The sequence below is a fragment of the Penicillium lagena genome, assembly GCF_028827675.1.
Source record: "Penicillium lagena strain IBT 129212 chromosome Unknown utg000008l_segment0_segment0, whole genome shotgun sequence".
Classification (NCBI taxonomy): domain Eukaryota; kingdom Fungi; phylum Ascomycota; class Eurotiomycetes; order Eurotiales; family Aspergillaceae; genus Penicillium; species Penicillium lagena.
The window spans coordinates 1,619,145-1,634,882 of NW_026623229.1; the positions used below are offsets into that span (position 1 = coordinate 1,619,145).

General features: G+C 51.5%; 9 protein-coding genes across 9 annotated transcripts; 4 read left to right on the forward strand and 5 right to left on the reverse strand.

Moving 5' to 3' along the window:
• Positions 1–1,392: 1,392 nt before the first annotated feature.
• Positions 1,393–2,589, forward strand: N7510_011240 (uncharacterized protein; the record flags this gene model as incomplete). Its single annotated transcript, XM_056983165.1, has 1 exon — positions 1,393–2,589. One exon carries the CDS (start codon positions 1,393–1,395, stop codon positions 2,587–2,589), a length of 1,197 nt encoding a protein of 398 aa, XP_056828659.1.
• Positions 2,590–3,219: 630 nt separating this feature from the next.
• Positions 3,220–3,946, forward strand: N7510_011241 (uncharacterized protein; the record flags this gene model as incomplete). Its single annotated transcript, XM_056983166.1, has 2 exons — positions 3,220–3,550; positions 3,609–3,946. 2 exons carry the CDS (start codon positions 3,220–3,222, stop codon positions 3,944–3,946), a joined length of 669 nt encoding a protein of 222 aa, XP_056828660.1.
• A 471-nt stretch (positions 3,947–4,417) lies between these two features.
• On the reverse strand, positions 4,418–4,630 carry N7510_011242 (uncharacterized protein; the record flags this gene model as incomplete). The annotated part of the gene is made up of 1 exon (XM_056983167.1): positions 4,418–4,630. One exon carries the CDS (start codon positions 4,628–4,630, stop codon positions 4,418–4,420), a length of 213 nt encoding a protein of 70 aa, XP_056828661.1.
• A 374-nt stretch (positions 4,631–5,004) lies between these two features.
• Positions 5,005–7,140, reverse strand: N7510_011243 (putative Melibiase subfamily; the record flags this gene model as incomplete). The annotated part of the gene is made up of 1 exon (XM_056983168.1): positions 5,005–7,140. The coding sequence occupies one exon, from the start codon at positions 7,138–7,140 to the stop codon at positions 5,005–5,007; it is 2,136 nt and encodes a 711-aa protein (XP_056828662.1).
• Positions 7,141–8,251: 1,111 nt separating this feature from the next.
• N7510_011244 (sugar transporter) lies at positions 8,252–10,013 on the forward strand (the record flags this gene model as incomplete). The annotated part of the gene is made up of 2 exons (XM_056983169.1): positions 8,252–8,775; positions 8,885–10,013. The coding sequence occupies 2 exons, from the start codon at positions 8,252–8,254 to the stop codon at positions 10,011–10,013; spliced, it is 1,653 nt and encodes a 550-aa protein (XP_056828663.1).
• Positions 10,014–10,570: 557 nt separating this feature from the next.
• N7510_011245 (fungal specific transcription factor domain-containing protein) lies at positions 10,571–12,131 on the reverse strand (the record flags this gene model as incomplete). The annotated part of the gene is made up of 3 exons (XM_056983170.1): positions 10,571–11,508; positions 11,563–11,828; positions 11,878–12,131. 3 exons carry the CDS (start codon positions 12,129–12,131, stop codon positions 10,571–10,573), a joined length of 1,458 nt encoding a protein of 485 aa, XP_056828664.1.
• A 114-nt stretch (positions 12,132–12,245) lies between these two features.
• Positions 12,246–12,940, forward strand: N7510_011246 (uncharacterized protein; the record flags this gene model as incomplete). Its single annotated transcript, XM_056983171.1, has 2 exons — positions 12,246–12,470; positions 12,770–12,940. 2 exons carry the CDS (start codon positions 12,246–12,248, stop codon positions 12,938–12,940), a joined length of 396 nt encoding a protein of 131 aa, XP_056828665.1.
• A 282-nt stretch (positions 12,941–13,222) lies between these two features.
• N7510_011247 (CTAG/PCC1 family protein) lies at positions 13,223–13,683 on the reverse strand (the record flags this gene model as incomplete). The annotated part of the gene is made up of 2 exons (XM_056983172.1): positions 13,223–13,541; positions 13,640–13,683. 2 exons carry the CDS (start codon positions 13,681–13,683, stop codon positions 13,223–13,225), a joined length of 363 nt encoding a protein of 120 aa, XP_056828666.1.
• A 458-nt stretch (positions 13,684–14,141) lies between these two features.
• N7510_011248 (uncharacterized protein) lies at positions 14,142–15,069 on the reverse strand (the record flags this gene model as incomplete). The annotated part of the gene is made up of 3 exons (XM_056983173.1): positions 14,142–14,398; positions 14,455–14,607; positions 14,661–15,069. The coding sequence occupies 3 exons, from the start codon at positions 15,067–15,069 to the stop codon at positions 14,142–14,144; spliced, it is 819 nt and encodes a 272-aa protein (XP_056828667.1).
• Between the last annotated feature and the right edge of the window lie 669 nt (positions 15,070–15,738).

Sequence of the window (15,738 nt, forward strand, 5' to 3'; positions counted from 1 at the left end):
TAGTTGTTTGAAGACTGAGGCCCAATTAAGACAAAACGCCGCGGCGTTTCAGTGCATATAGCGATCTGCAAACCTAATCGACGTTGTGTTGGTCCAAGGTTACAGTTACATGGTGAATCTGACCTGCAAGATGGATAAACCTCAAGCCTAAACCCTTAGCATCAGAGCTTACTGGCTATCTCCTTACATTTTGTACCTCGCTTAGGCGTCTCCTCACCCAGGATATCCACAATGGTCAATAGCCTATTCGGTGACGATGTCTATCAACCCCGCATGGTTGACCTATACGGCGAGAATTCATGACACGTCTCCACCCTTAGTAACATTGTTCGCGCACCCACCACCTTGTATTCGCCTCGCCCCGCTCTAGATTTGGCACAGACTAACTATAGTCGCATGAACTCAAATTCTCCTATGGCTGAATAGTATGAAGGTAGCGAACACGATGTAGCCTCCGAGATACATCTACTGCATAAAATTATAGAAGGTTACATTAGAGATGAGGTTGTCATAACCATCTAATTAACTACGATCGAGCTATGTGTCAAGCTGCCTGAAGAGGTAATGCATTAGTATTTGACCAGAGAATCTCCGTATTCGATATAATAGAAACGATGCTCTTGCGTATATCCGGAATTCTCCTATTCATGGTAGAGAAGCGAACAAACTCGATATCCTGTGGGTAAGCTGGGCAGGGAATCGGTATTGGCCGTTCGGGATTATCCCGGTGGATGTACTCCTGACAACTCTTAAAACGAGCTTGTTTTGGACGAATGACGTCATTTAGCTGTCACTTCCCGAGATTGGTCAAACAGCTTGGAGAAATGCAAAGAAAGCTACTACAACTGTATTAACAATTCCGTCCCAACAATTTTTGGGGGTAGGGATCAATAGTAATGGAAGTCAATTTGAACTTGGACGTTCATTGCGCAGCAGGAAGGATATAGGGCCCGAGCATGTTCGCCGCCGAAAGGAAAGACCACTGGTTCGCTGACAAGATCTATTGAGCGGGAGATCTACTGTAGCTACTTGATGACGTCTAATAACAACCACCCTGAACATTAACCAACTACCCAAGGAGTCACTGATGATCTTCAATTGCGAGGCTGACCTGAGCCCACTTTGTACCAGTCTTCCAAGTACCCGGAAACGGTCTGGAAACCTGCGTCATACTGTTGGTCAGCCCAAAACCCAGTTTTCACGAGCTTTTCTGGGCACTAGGCTGCATTCGCCCTCGGTGTCCTTCACCTATTTAAAGCCATATCCCTGCTGCTTGGAGGATGTTCTAATCACCGACACTGTTTTGCGCCTAACCTTGACCTTCCAACTTATTGGTTTTCTCCGCATAAAACAACTCTCTTCACTCCGGTTTACGACGCCAAGATCTTCAAGATGCTCGGACGAACTTGGGGACCTGCTGCGCGGTCCGTGAGAAATCAAGTTCAATCTAAATCCCGTTTCGTGAACTCTCGCTTTCAATCCACCGCGTCCCATGGAGCCTCTACTGGTAGCAATTCTGCCTTGGTTGGTGGAGTCGCTGGTGGAGTTGTTGCCTTTCTTACCGGGTACACCTGGTACCACTTCTCCGGAGTCAAGACGCTCGTAAACACCAACAAGCAGATGCAAGACTACCTCGAAAACGCCAAACAAACAATTGCACAGAAGGCGCCTGAACCAAATGAGGCATTCCGCTGGTTGAAAGATACGGTCAAAAGCTATGCTGCCTTCATCCCCGGTGCTCGCGGCTACGTTGACACCGCATTCGACGACCTCGAAAAGATCCGGAATGATCACGAAAAGGAGTTCGACCAAGTGGTCAAGGACGCCTATAATGAGCTTGTTGATATCTCGAAGGAGGGATTTACTACTGCTTCCGCGTCCAAGTCTTTGCAAGCCCTGCAAAAGTATCTCAAGCGTCTATTCGACCTGGCTGGCGACGCTGCGGAGAGTGTTCTGGACAACCATCCTCAGTTGAAGGAAAAGGTCGGTGGCAGCTTCGATCAGCTGAAGCAGATGGGCGATACCTATGGCCCCCAAGCGAAGGAGGAGGTGAACAAGACTTGGGAACAAATCTCCAACATTATACAGCGCGGCGCTACCGTCGATTCAGCACAAGAGATTAAAAATTTGATTCAAGACAAGAGGAATAAGCTTCAGACACTTGGAGACCAGGCGTGGCAAAAGGGCCGCGAGGAGTCCCAGGAGTATCTCGACAAAAACCCCAAGCTCAAGCAATTGATCGAAGAGAACGCCGATTCCCTGAAAAAAGGAAATTTCACGGAGCTATGGGGCCTTGTCAAGGACAGTGCGTCTTCAGGAAAGACAGAGAACGTGGAGAAGTACGTCAAAGAGAAGGTCGAGGAAGCGAAGACCACCGACTTGAGCGATCTGGACAAATGGCTCAACATGATACCGGGTGGTTCAACCATGATCCCCCAGTTACAGTCGCTGCAGACAATTGCCCAGAAGAAGGGTAGCGAGGCAGAGAATGTCCTCAAGGAGACCCTTGAGGAGCTCCAAAGTGTGTTAGAAAAGCGAAAGAAACAGGTGGAGAAGATCGCCGAGGAAGGAAAGAAGGAGAGCGAATGAGTTTGGGATGAAGCATAAGCATGATAATCATATGTACTTTACAGCAGCCAAATCTGCAGATTGAATGGTATCACGATTGCATAACCATGGAGAAATGCCCAGCCAATAAAAGTTTTAGGTTAAGCATCGGGTACTATGTATCACCGAAATCACTGAAACCTGATTCCCCCGCTGTTATTTGCCCAGCCTGCGTGACTGACTCGGTAGACCCCGTTAGTTAATGTCTGGCTCATTTGAAGCTCTTCTGATTAGAATTATCCTGTTTCTCTTTGGTGGAACTATATCCCAGTGTCCACCTAATCATGTCAGCTATTTCAAGTTTAGTCCTTTGAATACAGGCGTTTTGAGTTCGACAACAGCAAGGCCCCCCGAAAGCCTAGGCCATCCCAACATCAGGCTCACCAATAATCCTGCCTCTGATTGGTGTATTTGCCTGGGGAGGAATTCACCTCCCCGGAAAGCTGCGCTTTAGCAAGCTAGAATCCAGAATGATTGCCAAGGTCGCCACAAAACCATTATCTCGTTCTCGTTTTTCAAGCTGGACTGATGTCACGCAAGTAGGGCATTTTATCGAATATAAGATGGATCTCCCTAACTGTCATGTTCCGATGAAATTTATGATCTATTAGCATGGCCTTTATTTTACGTGACCTGAGAACAACTAGTATAAAACGTCTGCTCCTACCTACAACAAGACGCACGTTTGCGATCTCATCTGTCATCATGACACCCCGTATCAGTGACGCAATTAAGCAAGATCACCGGGAGATAGAGTCATATTACGAACAAATTGTCGGAACTTCAGACGAGACTGAGCAGACAAAGTACCAGAATCAATTTACCTGGGAACTGGCTCGGCATTCAATTGGAGAAGAGCTTGTCGTTTATCCGGCTTTTGAGAAGTATGTGACCAACGGCGTCGAAATTGCCAACAAAGATCGTGAGGAGCACCAGTCAGTAAGTAAGCCGTCTCTATCACTTCTAGGAGCATCATTTAACATGATAATCTCAGGTCAAAGAGCAACTGAAGATCTTCCAGAATATGAAAGCTTCGGATCCTCAATTTATTCCTACGATCAAGGCTCTAATGGAGGATCTGTCTGAGCATATTAAGGAAGAAGAGACGAATGACCTCCCTAAATTGGAGGAACTTCTGTCGCAGGAGGAGAGCGAGGGGTATTCGACGTCCTTTGGAAGAACGAAGATGTTCGTTCCCTCCCGCTCCCACCCCAGTGCACCAGACAAGCCGCCATACGAGACGGTCGTTGGCCTTCTAGCAGCACCAATTGATCACCTTTCCGACCTCTTCCGCAAGTGGCCTCACACCTCGGGAATGCCCAATCCTTCAACGAAGTAAGGCCAGCTCCACAAGCCCGAGCGACCGGTTTGGATCCTTTGCACTGGCTATACTTGGATTTGTAATTTTAAAATGATACTGTTGTACTATCAATGCGTATGCTCTAAAGGCTCATAGTAAACGAAAAGGCTTACGAACTTCTACAAGATGGTTCTGGGACAATGACATAACAATTTTGTCATAGCAAGTAGTATTACAGTGCGCAAACACCCCCTTGGAGAAACTTGCCCAGGCTCTCGAAAATCGCACAAAGGAAAAATTTCCTACCAATAGCAGCAAATCAGGCTTTAGTCCGCAGGCCTTAATATGGACGTCGGTATGTATGACAACAAACGCTAGAGTCTCGATTTTCTGTCCACTGTCACTATTATCATCATCCGACGCATGCCAACTCGTCACAATCCCATACGACAAAGAGTATACAGTCTTTCACTGTTAAGTAGGGAAGTAGGTGTAACTCGCGTGCCAGACTCACCCACGAAGTCTGAAGACAGCAATATCCACCCAAACCGAATATTGTCTGGCCGGCTTCACCACCGTCCGCGAACCGGGAAGTTTTGTAGGTGAAGTCTCTTCGGCCAATTGTCGGATCCAGTGTCTCCAACATCGGCGTGGTGAGTAAGACGGCCGGGCCATGGCGATGCCCATACTCTGCCCATCGACACTGTACTCGCTGTTGGCCATCGGGGCAGACCTTTTGCGATGTGCACGGTTGTCAAATGGATGAAGAAGATAGGTGAGACAAATCTAGCTGCCGCAGAAACTATACCAAGTTATATGGAAAGAACAGCAAGAATGATAATTATCATCAACTGTCAGCTAAGGCAGTGTAGACTATTGCGTAGATGATCTTGAATAAGAATTAATGACTGCTTCATTATCAATCAACATCTTTGGGAGTATATCAAGGCTCTGAAGACCAGCTAATTGCACAACCAGTTCTAACCATTTCTATTGCTCTGCGGTATCTACATAGCGAATTGTCCAATAAGGATGTGCCAGAATGCCAGACGTTGGCTAATAAGACCTATTGCACTGTCTTATCTATCGCTCCGTTCCTATTTGGCAGAGAGCCGGAAAAGACGAGCGCATGCAGTAGAGGGAACACGAACTGACAACGCACCGTTAGCTGAATCCCATTGTGCGTGTGCCTCGAACGTCTCCGGATACAACAGCTTGGCTTCAACATTCCGACTTTTCAGTGCAGGAATAGGCAGGGAGAGCGTGTTTGACCCAGATCGGCGCCACACAGCAAGATAGCGGACTCCGCTGGTTGCGGCAATGCCCAGTGCCACCCAGTCGTCATGCCATTTTGGCAAACCTAACGGCCAGAATGGCAGACCGGTACTGAGGTCAGAACGGAGCTGCTTGTAGACTACCATACCGCTTACGATAAGCTCCAATTGCTGAGAGCTCAGGAGGTCGATTCTGCCACTCAGGTGAACACGGCCCAGGAGACTGTTGACAACCGTCATCGCGTTCTTCTCATCGTCCCATTCAGGCTGCGGATACGCCCAGCTGGCGCTCTGTTCCGGCGTGACTGCTGTCGGCACGGCAGCTGCAATGGCAGAATATCGCACCGGATCTTGCTGGTCGCTGGTCGATTGCAGCGAGTGGACAGCCAGGAGGGCGTAGTCCATTCGTTGAGCTCCACTGGAGCAGCTCTCAATGACCAGGTCCGGGAAGCGGTCGTACAACTTGCCAACCCAGTCTAGATAGGCCCGGTTGTGTCCGAGCTGTCCATCGGCGGGACTGAACGAGTTTGCGTCCGTGCCCTGGACGACCTCGATGTTGTAGTCGAACTTGAAATATCCGACCCCGTAGTTGAGGACGAGGTTGTCGATCACTTTGTCCATGCGTTTGATGACCTCGGGATGCCTATAATCCAGCTGATACCGGCCTTTCTCGACGATTCGTCGGCCGTTCTCTTGGAAGAAAGCGTCCGCAGGCAGCATATCGGCGACCACACTCCGAACGCCAATCACCTCCGGCTCAACCCACAGTCCGGGCGTGAGTCCTTTGGCTCTGATATCATCGAGCAGGGATTTCAGGCCCTTGGGAAATCGTTTAGTCGACGGTTCCCATAAGCCGACGTCGTCCCACCAGCCACTGTCATCCGCATACCAGCCGCAGTCAATGACAAAGAACTTCACACCCGCCTTCACAGCAGGGTCAACGAGGGCCATGACCTTCTCTTCGGTGGGATCACCCATGAGGCAATTCATATAGTCGTTGAAAATCAGACCGAGCTCTTCGTTGTCCTTGTGCGGCCTCCGGATGCGTCGGCGGTACTCAGTCAAGGCGGCAAAGGCATTGTCCGGATGGGCCAAGATGTGGCAGAGCGCTACCGGTACACTGGTGAACGACTGGCCAGGAGACAGGCGGTGTTTCCAGCCATGATCCTTATTCGTCGGGCCGCCTAGAGCCAGATAGACATTCTCTTGGAAATCTCCTAGTTCCCAGCGCCATGACCCGTTGCTCTCAATCTGCCACAGCCAGGTTTCACTAGAATCGTTCTTCTTCAGCAATCCCATCGGCAGGTACGTTCCTGTTGAGAATGTTCCACGGTTTGAGACGGCGTGATGTGCCATTGACGCGTCGTGACGATCAGGCAATTCGGAAAGTCCAATGTCGTCCAACCCAACACTGGGAAGGGACTCGTCCCGCCACTGGGCTTCTCTAAACCAGGTGTTGGTCGGCGTGGACAAGGTGTAGTCCAGCCAACAGTCGATCGGCTTTTCGCCTAGAGCACCGACAATGAGCGACGACAGCTGGTCGACCACAATGTCTTTCTGCGACTCATTGCGAATAGTCGCCGTCGATCTGATCACGGGGATTCCCGGATACACCGACATGTGTGCGGTAACGGAAATCTGCGATGTCTCGTCGTACGCAGTGACATCGAGAGACTTCAGCTGAGCGTCACTGTGCTCCTGGTGGCTTTGGTACTTCAGTCTACTTGAGACGTAGCTGCCAATGAGCGCCTTGGCCGACTTGTGCGACGGATTTCCCTCGCCATTCAGTCGGACCCCGAACAGAGGAACCGCACCCTGCTTGGGAGACGAGGGATCTTGTTCCTCTACCGGCACATCATGTGGCAGAATGCTCACAACACGAACGATTTCGTCGGTTCCAACGACAAGCTGGACAGTGAGAGTGCCCGTCTGCCAGACAATGCTTTTCGGTTGAGCCATCGTCGCGGATGTTTAGACAAGAGACGTACTGAGCGATTGCCTGTCAAAACGTGCGGCCATTTGCTGGCTATATAATCCCATTCGGTCATGTGATGCCATGAATTCACGGCATTTACTCTTGACGATCTGAGGTCTTTACAAAGCAGTGGTTATTGAAGGAGCGGCTTTGGGCGGTTTACGTAAATCGCAGGCGGAGTTGGGCACCGCGGATTGGACCGTAAGCCGATATGCCGACGTTGCGGGGAGGCGGAGAAATGGCGGGTTTGGCGATTGCTCATTGGGTATGATCAGATCTAGAATGTTTTCTTGGTTCCAGCAGCCAGGATCTTTTCTACCTCTTGTGTATTTTGGACTCCTTAAAGGGACGATGATTATCCGAAAACCAATTAACCGGGATTCCTTCGATCCTGCCTATCCATCGGAATTCATATCCCGCCGTCTTCGGGGTTCGCAGGACGAGGATGGTTGTAGAAAGTCTGGATTATCTCGGTTCCCTCAGCTTATCCCATCCCCCGCCCCCAATTCCGGTCTATGGTTGGAGTCTACTCATGTACCCCAGATTCCCTTCCCCCACGCGCTGATCCCCAGCCTCTGAGCGTAATTTCAGTCTCCGGCCAATCAGAAGAAGAAAGCCCCGCGTTAAATTCCACATAACAGACCCACAATAACGGAGCGACTCGAATGCGGAGGACAAGAGCGAGACACTGTAATATGGTGCAATTCGCCGCGAGTGGCCGCTGTTTGTAGCGTTCGCCCTGTTTTCCGCCGCAAGACCTTGTCGGGAGTGAAGCTGGGCGAACTTTCTGCCTGGGACGCGTTCGGTTAAATGACTGGAATGTGTAATTCGAGGTTGACGCCGCGACGATAGAGCGTTCTAGCTCTACCCCATCCGTGCAAGCTCCGAAAATCTATAAAAGCATCCACTTTTCCCATTCCGTGTCTAATAAGATATCAAGTTCCTTAATCTACTAGTCTGTTTCACTTGCTCTCTTCGTTTATGCAAAGAGAGAACCACCCCGGCTGTCATTGACTGACGTCTGCAGGCAATTAGCAGCGTGGGTACAACAAGATAGCTCAATCGCGTCTAGGAAATTTCCTTTGGATATCCATCATGTCGACCAAAGAGGGGTCATTCTCGCATATGGAGAGTCAACTAGAAGGACAACTCGGATCAACCGACGAGAGCGCCCTTGGTGAGAAGGGAGGATGGCACGCTTCAGTCGCGGATGCCCATCTGGCCAACGTCAACGAGCACGAGTCGACGGTTCGCAAGGCGCTTCGAGCCTATCCATATGCTGCCTTATGGTCAGTGACGGTCTCCATGTCGATCATTATGGAAGGATACGATACCAACCTCATTGGCAATTTCTACGGTTACCCGGCATTCGCAAAACAATTCGGCTCATATGACAAGTCCACAGACAGTTATCAAGTGGCTGGCTCATGGCAGCAGGCCCTCGGATCTGGTCCCACTGCTGGTGCACTAGTCGGAGCGACGATCAATGGATTTCTGGTACAGCGGTTCGGCTTTCGAAATGTTTTCATGGGCGCCCTGTTGTGCATGAATGCTTTCGTTTTCATCAGTTTCTTTGGAACAACGGTACAACTGCAGACCGTGGGCCAAGTCCTGTGTGGGTAAGTCATCTGCCTCTGTAGCTGCCAGGCTACAGCTGAGAGTGTTGAATGCATTCTGCCGCAATCGAGTGGTGATACGCGATGAGGGATAAGCTAACAGCCAGAACAGCCTTCCATGGGGAGTCTTTGCAACGATCGGTCCTGCCTACGCCTCCGAGGTTAGCCCGATGGCCTTCCGGCCCTACCTCACGGCCTACACCAACATGTGCTTCGCCATGGGCCAATTTATCAGCGCTGGCGTGCTGCAGAGCCTCATCGGGCGCCCTGATCAATGGTCTTACCGGATTCCATACGCTATCCAATGGCTTTGGCCTGCTCCCCTGATGATTGCGGCCTTCTTTATGCCCGAATCGCCATGGTGGCTTGTCCGACATGATCGATACGAAGAAGCCGAACGGAGCGTCAAGCGCCTGATGGCACGGGCCGAGACGCATAACGCCAAGAATGTTGTGGCCATGATGATCCATACGAACAATATCGAGAAAGAGATCACAGCCGGCCATTCCTACTGGGATTGCTTCCGCGGTACCGATCGGCGTCGAACGGAGATCGCATGCGTGATTTTTGCCGGTCAAGTCTTGGCCGGTAGTTCCTTCGCATACAGCCCTACTTACTTCTTTGAACAAGCCGGCCTGAACAGCAGCGACTCCTACAAGCTTGGCCTGGGCGGAACCGCGATCGCATTCGTCGGCACCCTTATCTCCTGGGGGCTCATGAGGATTGCTGGTCGTCGGACCATTTACCTGTGGGGTCTGGCCGGCATGTGCGCTTGTCTCATAATCATCGGCTTCTTGACGCTAGCCAACGGCAGCGGCGGTACCATCTGGGCTCAGTCCGTTCTTTGCATCATGTGGCTTTTCTTCTTTTCGCTCTCCGCCGGGCCTATTGGGTGGGCTATCCCGGCGGAAGTCTCCAGCACTCGCCTCCGGTCCAAAACCATCTGTTTGGCCCGGAACTCGTACTACATCGTTCAGATCCTGGCTAACGTCATTGAGCCGTATATGATGAATCCGACCGAATGGAACTGGCGAGGAAAAACTGGTTTCTTCTGGTTTGGCACCGCTTTTCTAACCTTTGTCTGGGCCTACTTCCGTCTGCCAGAGACCAAAGGTCGGACATATGAAGAGCTGGACTTGATGTTCGCGGCGAAGGTGCCGACGAGGAAGTTCAGGAAATTCCAGGTGGATGCATACGATGAGAATGTCGATATTGTCGACCGCGTCAAAGAAACGCAATGAAACGTCTCACGTTCGGCTTTATTGGACAGCTGCTACAGAGAATACGAGCACCTCCTATCTTGGGTCTTAGATTAATTATCGTTATCAGTGCGCAAGACAGCAGCTCATTATTGATAGGCGAGTACCAGATATTATTGGAGATGTATCGTCCTTATATGAAGTGCCGTTGATAATCGTGTAAAGCCACTGGACGATTGTGGGAGCGAGGCTGATAAGTGCTTGCTCATAAGTTTTCCAGTAAAACATGAAGAACGACTGCTTGTTTGCTTGTAGAATAGCTACGCTAGAGTATTTCAACTTTAGTATATAATATGAAGTATGTTCAACGAATCTAGGTACGAAAGCATGTGCGAAACGCGCAGCAGAATTTGTATTGTGTTTGTTCTTTGTGATTTGTCTTTCACATGGCTTAGTCCGCTCGTTGATGTCTTAAGGTAGAATCATATTCTCTTGCAGTTGCGGAGCCGCCATGCCTTTTACAGCATTTGGGATTTGATTACTGGCTCGATGTAAGGTGCAAGATGACAAGTTCGAAGAGAACGCCGTCCAAAATCGGACTAATTAGTGAGAGAGACTTGAAAATCCGACGGGCTTGTGCCGATGTTTTCCACTCTCCAGGAGCTGGAGTCGGCGTCCTCTGAATATCTGTCACCAACAGGCTGGGCGAACTCGGACAGAAAGCGCAGCATCCACTGATCTAACCGGAACGAGGTCTCCATGGAGACCCGGCAGGCCTTGTGAAATGCTCGGAGCCGAGTGAAGGACACGTCTAGGGTGGGCCAGAAGGTTCGAAGACGCTGCAGGATCTCAAAATTGCGTTCCAGCCGTGTTCGTGCAATTTTGATCTCCTCGTCGTCGATGCCGAAGAGCAGAATATAGAGTTGGACGGTGGACGAGATCACTAGGATGTGGCCGACCATAGTATACAGCACCTCGCAGTCCGGAGTGGCGTTGGCAGTGTAGAGGAGTTCACAAAGCCCGGCAGCGTGGACCTTGCACTTGTTCGCGTAAAAGTGAGTGCTTGGCACTGACGCATGGGAGTCCTGGTGGAGAAATTGGTAGAAGAGCAGCTGTCCGTAATGGTAATATCCGACATGCAGAGCGACGAACGTTCGGCCGAGCCCTTCGGAAGCGTACCGAACCATGTTCGCCGGTGTGTCGCGCATGTAGTCAGGCAGAGCAGCCTGCCATTCATCCAGGCGATGAGATGCATTCCGAACGGCCGTTTCTAACGCGGCGCCGTCAGCTCTTCCTGTCGCTGCCATGTTATTAATCTCGTATATCTCTGCTAAGATTAGATTCAATTTAATCATCTGCGCAATCAAAGATGCCCCTGGACGAGGTGAAACCTCGTCTGGGCTTGTGTCTTCACGCTTCAATTGATTGAACACTCTTTCATCCATCGGCAATGGAACATCATCCCGATGCATCATATGCCGAGGAAGACCTACGCCTGTCGATGACCAGACATCAATCAAGCAGAGTGTCCACCAAACTGTGAGCACGCTTTAGTCACCGAGATAGTTGCTTGAGATAGATGGGTACGGACCTCGAATGTTAACCTCCTTCTCAATGGGACTCGCTGTGGACCGGTTGGGTAGATCGAGGAGCTGGGTTATCCGACAGGCGACCGCATAGTAGACTGATTCTGCCGCCGGCTTCCCTTCGGCGATGGCCGCTGCCCCGAGCAAAACACATGCTTGGACCGTGATCAAGGAGATGTCGTCGAGGTTTAGAAGTCGCTTGCACTCAGCGCTATACTCCCGGTCCCGTTCACGAGCTTCGGAGCCTTGAAAAAAAGGGTTCTTTGAAAACCTGAATCCTGTCAGAGCGAACGCCCCCCAATGTGGACACAACATCAGACCTTGCCGATAGGGCCAATATCCCGTAGAGAAGGATCAGAGGCGCTCGATCTTCTAGCACATCCTGGATCATGCTCGGCTCATGGAACAAGGAATGGAACTTGTCGTGGATGAAGTCGAAGTATAGCCGAGTAAGCTCCACGCATACGGTTTTTGGCGGAAGCTTGCTGTTCGTCTGTTGGGCGATCGCAGCATGGCCGTTGAGTGCGGGAGAACGAGCTCGCGGAATCGGCTGAGACAGGGATACTGCCCCCATCGGCGAGTTCTTGCGAGAGCATTCAATTCCTCTGGTCGTGCAGTATGTACAGCCCTCACCTTTCACTGCGATGTCGCATTTTCGCCTCCGCAGACTGGAACCCTCAGTCAGAATATGGGCACAGGCGGAGGGGGAGGGAACGAGGGACTCCACCGGCAGGCATCGCACGCTTTCGCGGGTCTCATGCTGGTTCAATCCTTCCCATTCTCACAGCCGTCGAGCCAGGCCGAATGCCAACAATCGGTCCTGCAGCATGCTCTAATCGATGCCCAGACAGACACTGGCCACGGGAAACGCGGCGGGCGTAGAGCCGCTTCCCCCGTCACTCCATTGGTCGACGTGCCCCAACTCGGGTGTTCTCCACTTCCAGGAGTTTGTCGCGGGGTAGGAGGCCCGACGACAGCCGATATCTGGCCAGTCTGTTGATGGTTGACATTTGGACCGTGTTGGATAATAGCACGAGCTCTTCTGGCACTCCAGAGTTACGAGAAACAAAATGACTAGGGCTGAGCACGAAGAAGGCAGGGAGAAGCGATGACGAGATCTAAAAGAGAGGAAACGATCGTACTGGAAAACACAGAGAGGGAGAGAGAGACAAAGTTGCCGATGCTGTTGAACTATGTAAGACAAGCAGTGAGCCTCAGACATCTACCACGCTAACAATCGGTCGTCGTCGAAATTCGCCTCATCTATCCGTCAGCGCTGCGGCCGCGTTCATCCGCCTCATCTATGATGGCCATCTATCAACTACCCGAGCCAGGCGGGGAGTGCTGGGCACTGCAGTCAAATATAATGCCGTGTTCCAGTGATCGGGTTCCAAGCGGTCCCCCATGTTCGAGGGCAGAGTGTAGAATGCCTGGCCCAGTCACAAGAGACCGCATCAGTCCTGCAAGCAAGACCCGGCGAGTTGGAGATCTCTATACGTCCAGCTCGCAATCGCTCGCAGCGGTTGCACCCCATTGAGGCGAAACAAGGGAGAGGCGACTGGAGAAGCGACTTGCGTAAGAGGACAGCAATCCGTCCCTTCACAACATGCTCGCAAATCAATCTTGCCACCCAAGAGGGTTGAAACAAGTATGCCCATTTCAACTTCACCCCTCAATCTCCGCCTCAGCCTTTAAGACATCAACATCCAATTCAGCCATCACGCCAAGCACAACCCCCAAACTCTCCATAAACCCGTTGACCGCGACGCGCAGCATGCGGTTCGTCGTAGCGCGGTACGTAGTCTTCAGCACCGTCTTCGCCTCCTGAGGATCCTGCTTCTGTTTCTTCTCCTGCGGGTGGTCGGCGGGTGGAGCTGTGAGGGCGAAGCTGCGGCGCACGAAAGGGGACAGTTCGGTGTCGACTTCGAGGGCGCGCTGGGCGGAGGAGGCGAGGCGGTGGGTTGGGAGGGGGAGAGATATCGTTCTGAATAGCCTGGGTTAGTTTGGGTTTTTGTGTCGGGTGGTTGTGGCCTGGTATGGGGGTTTGTTCAAATCGAAGAAGAGGTTGGGGGAGGGGCATACAATGAGCAGGGGAATTCGGCGTCGGAGGGTTGTGTGGGTGCCATTGTGTTGCAGGGACACAATAAATATGGACAGAAACGAAGGTATGTTTGAGCAGCGAGCAAAACGAGGGAGTTGTTGCAGGAAAACGAGGGGCTGAGTCAGCGTGGTTCACTGCCCGACTGGGATCAAGTAGGGCTGACAGGCCCATCTACAAAAGCAGCATACGATGGAAAGAAGATGATCATAAATTTAAGTCGGAAGCTAAATGCTCGCATACGAATCGTAAAATATAGAGTGCACACAGGCACTCAGCAAGGTGACTGTACACGAAAGTGAAAAATCACATAAGATAATGTCCGAGGAAGAACTCCTAGAACTCAGAACGAAACGAAAAAACAATCAAACACGCGTATAGATTATCCCGCTGGACTTAATCGTCATCCATCAACATTCCTGAATGCATCCAGACCCTGGAAAGCCTCCGATACTATATATCCAAGAAGTATATATGTTCAGATGTTTAGATCTGCAGCAGAGAGACAACCTCCTGGACGGGGCCAGGAAGGCTGGCGAGGTCACCCTGGGTGAGCGAGCCAATGTTGATGGCGTGCTGAAGGTTGGTCAAGGCTCCGACGAGGCCATCGACGTTGCCGCTGGTCAGACCACCCAAGGTCTCGGTCAGGGTTCCCTCCAGGGTGCTGGTGAGGCCGCTGAGCTGGCGCTTGGGAACAGCGCCCGAGACAGCACCAGTGGCACCACTGACAGCAGATGTGCCAGCTGAAAGAAGGATTAGCAGAGACTCTTTTATCATTTTCTTCACTGGATCGACATACTGTCAACAACGTCGGGAACCACAGACTCAACGGAGCCAACGGCACCACCGGCAGTCTGCTCAACAGGAGAAACAACACCGCTAGCAACGCTGCCGGCAGAGCCGGTCAGACCGGTCAGGCCGGCGACGGGGTCCTCACGCTTGACGAGACCATCTGGATTCGAGTTAGTTTAGTTCAATCGAACAACAAGATGTACATGGACATACTGCTGACACCACCAACGGTGCTCCCGACGGTGTTTTCAACGGTACTCCCGGCGGTTTGCTCAACAGTGCCAACAGTGCCAACGGCTCCGTCGACAGTACCGTCAACGGTCTTGCCGAGACCGCGAGCACCGACGAGCGATGCCACCTCCTTGGGCACTTCCTCAGCAGGGTATTCGAGCTGGTTACCGAAGGTGCGCTTGACGGGGGCGATATTGCCGACGGTGCCCTCAACCTCGCTAAGGAGCGGGCCAGCGGTCCCTTCCACGGTCTGGCTCAGGGGAGCAAGAAGACCGGTGGCAGCACCCTCAACACCGTTAACAGCACCCTCGACGCCCTGGAGGTTGCCCACATTAGGGATGACGGCAGCGGAGGCGGCGCCAGCCAGAGCAAGAGTAGCGAAGAATCTCATTGTTTGAGGGTTGAATTTGATTTGATTGTTGGAAAGAGTGGTGGCTTGGTTAGGGCTTGAGTGAAAAGATTTAAAGAAAGGACGTCGGAATCAACACGACTGGGAAACAGAGAGTGTGGCTTGTGTAGTAGATACGAAAGAAAGAGATGGGAAGGTTTCATGGGTGGCTTCGCCCGAGTTATATACATCGCCTGCTCGACCATCCACAGAACTCCTCGCATGGGGCATTGAATGCGGTGGAGATCATCAGGGGGAGGATACAGGGCTCTCTCTCCTCACACACGTTCAGACCGTCTCTGATAATCACGATCGACATCCTATCTATCATCCGGCTGGTCAGTCTGTGCAAAAAGGGATGTGCCCACATGGCCCCAGTCGAAACGTCCCGAGGCAGTTGGAGACTTGTCCGGACGAACTGCCCAATCCTCGGGATCAGGGAGGCGCTAATGGCTACCATCCAAAGCTTGTCGGATGCTTAGGCCTCGTCAAGGCGCAATTCCGCCATTTCTCCTCGTAGTTCCTGGTATATTCGTGATTGCTTAATTGCTTTGGAGGTGTGAGTTGTTTGTTTTCCTTTTTTTGGTTTCCTCAACAACCTCACCGGAAGTGTACGGTACATGTGAGGGATGCGATGCGGATGTTAGATGCAGGGACAGTCTATGGTTTAGG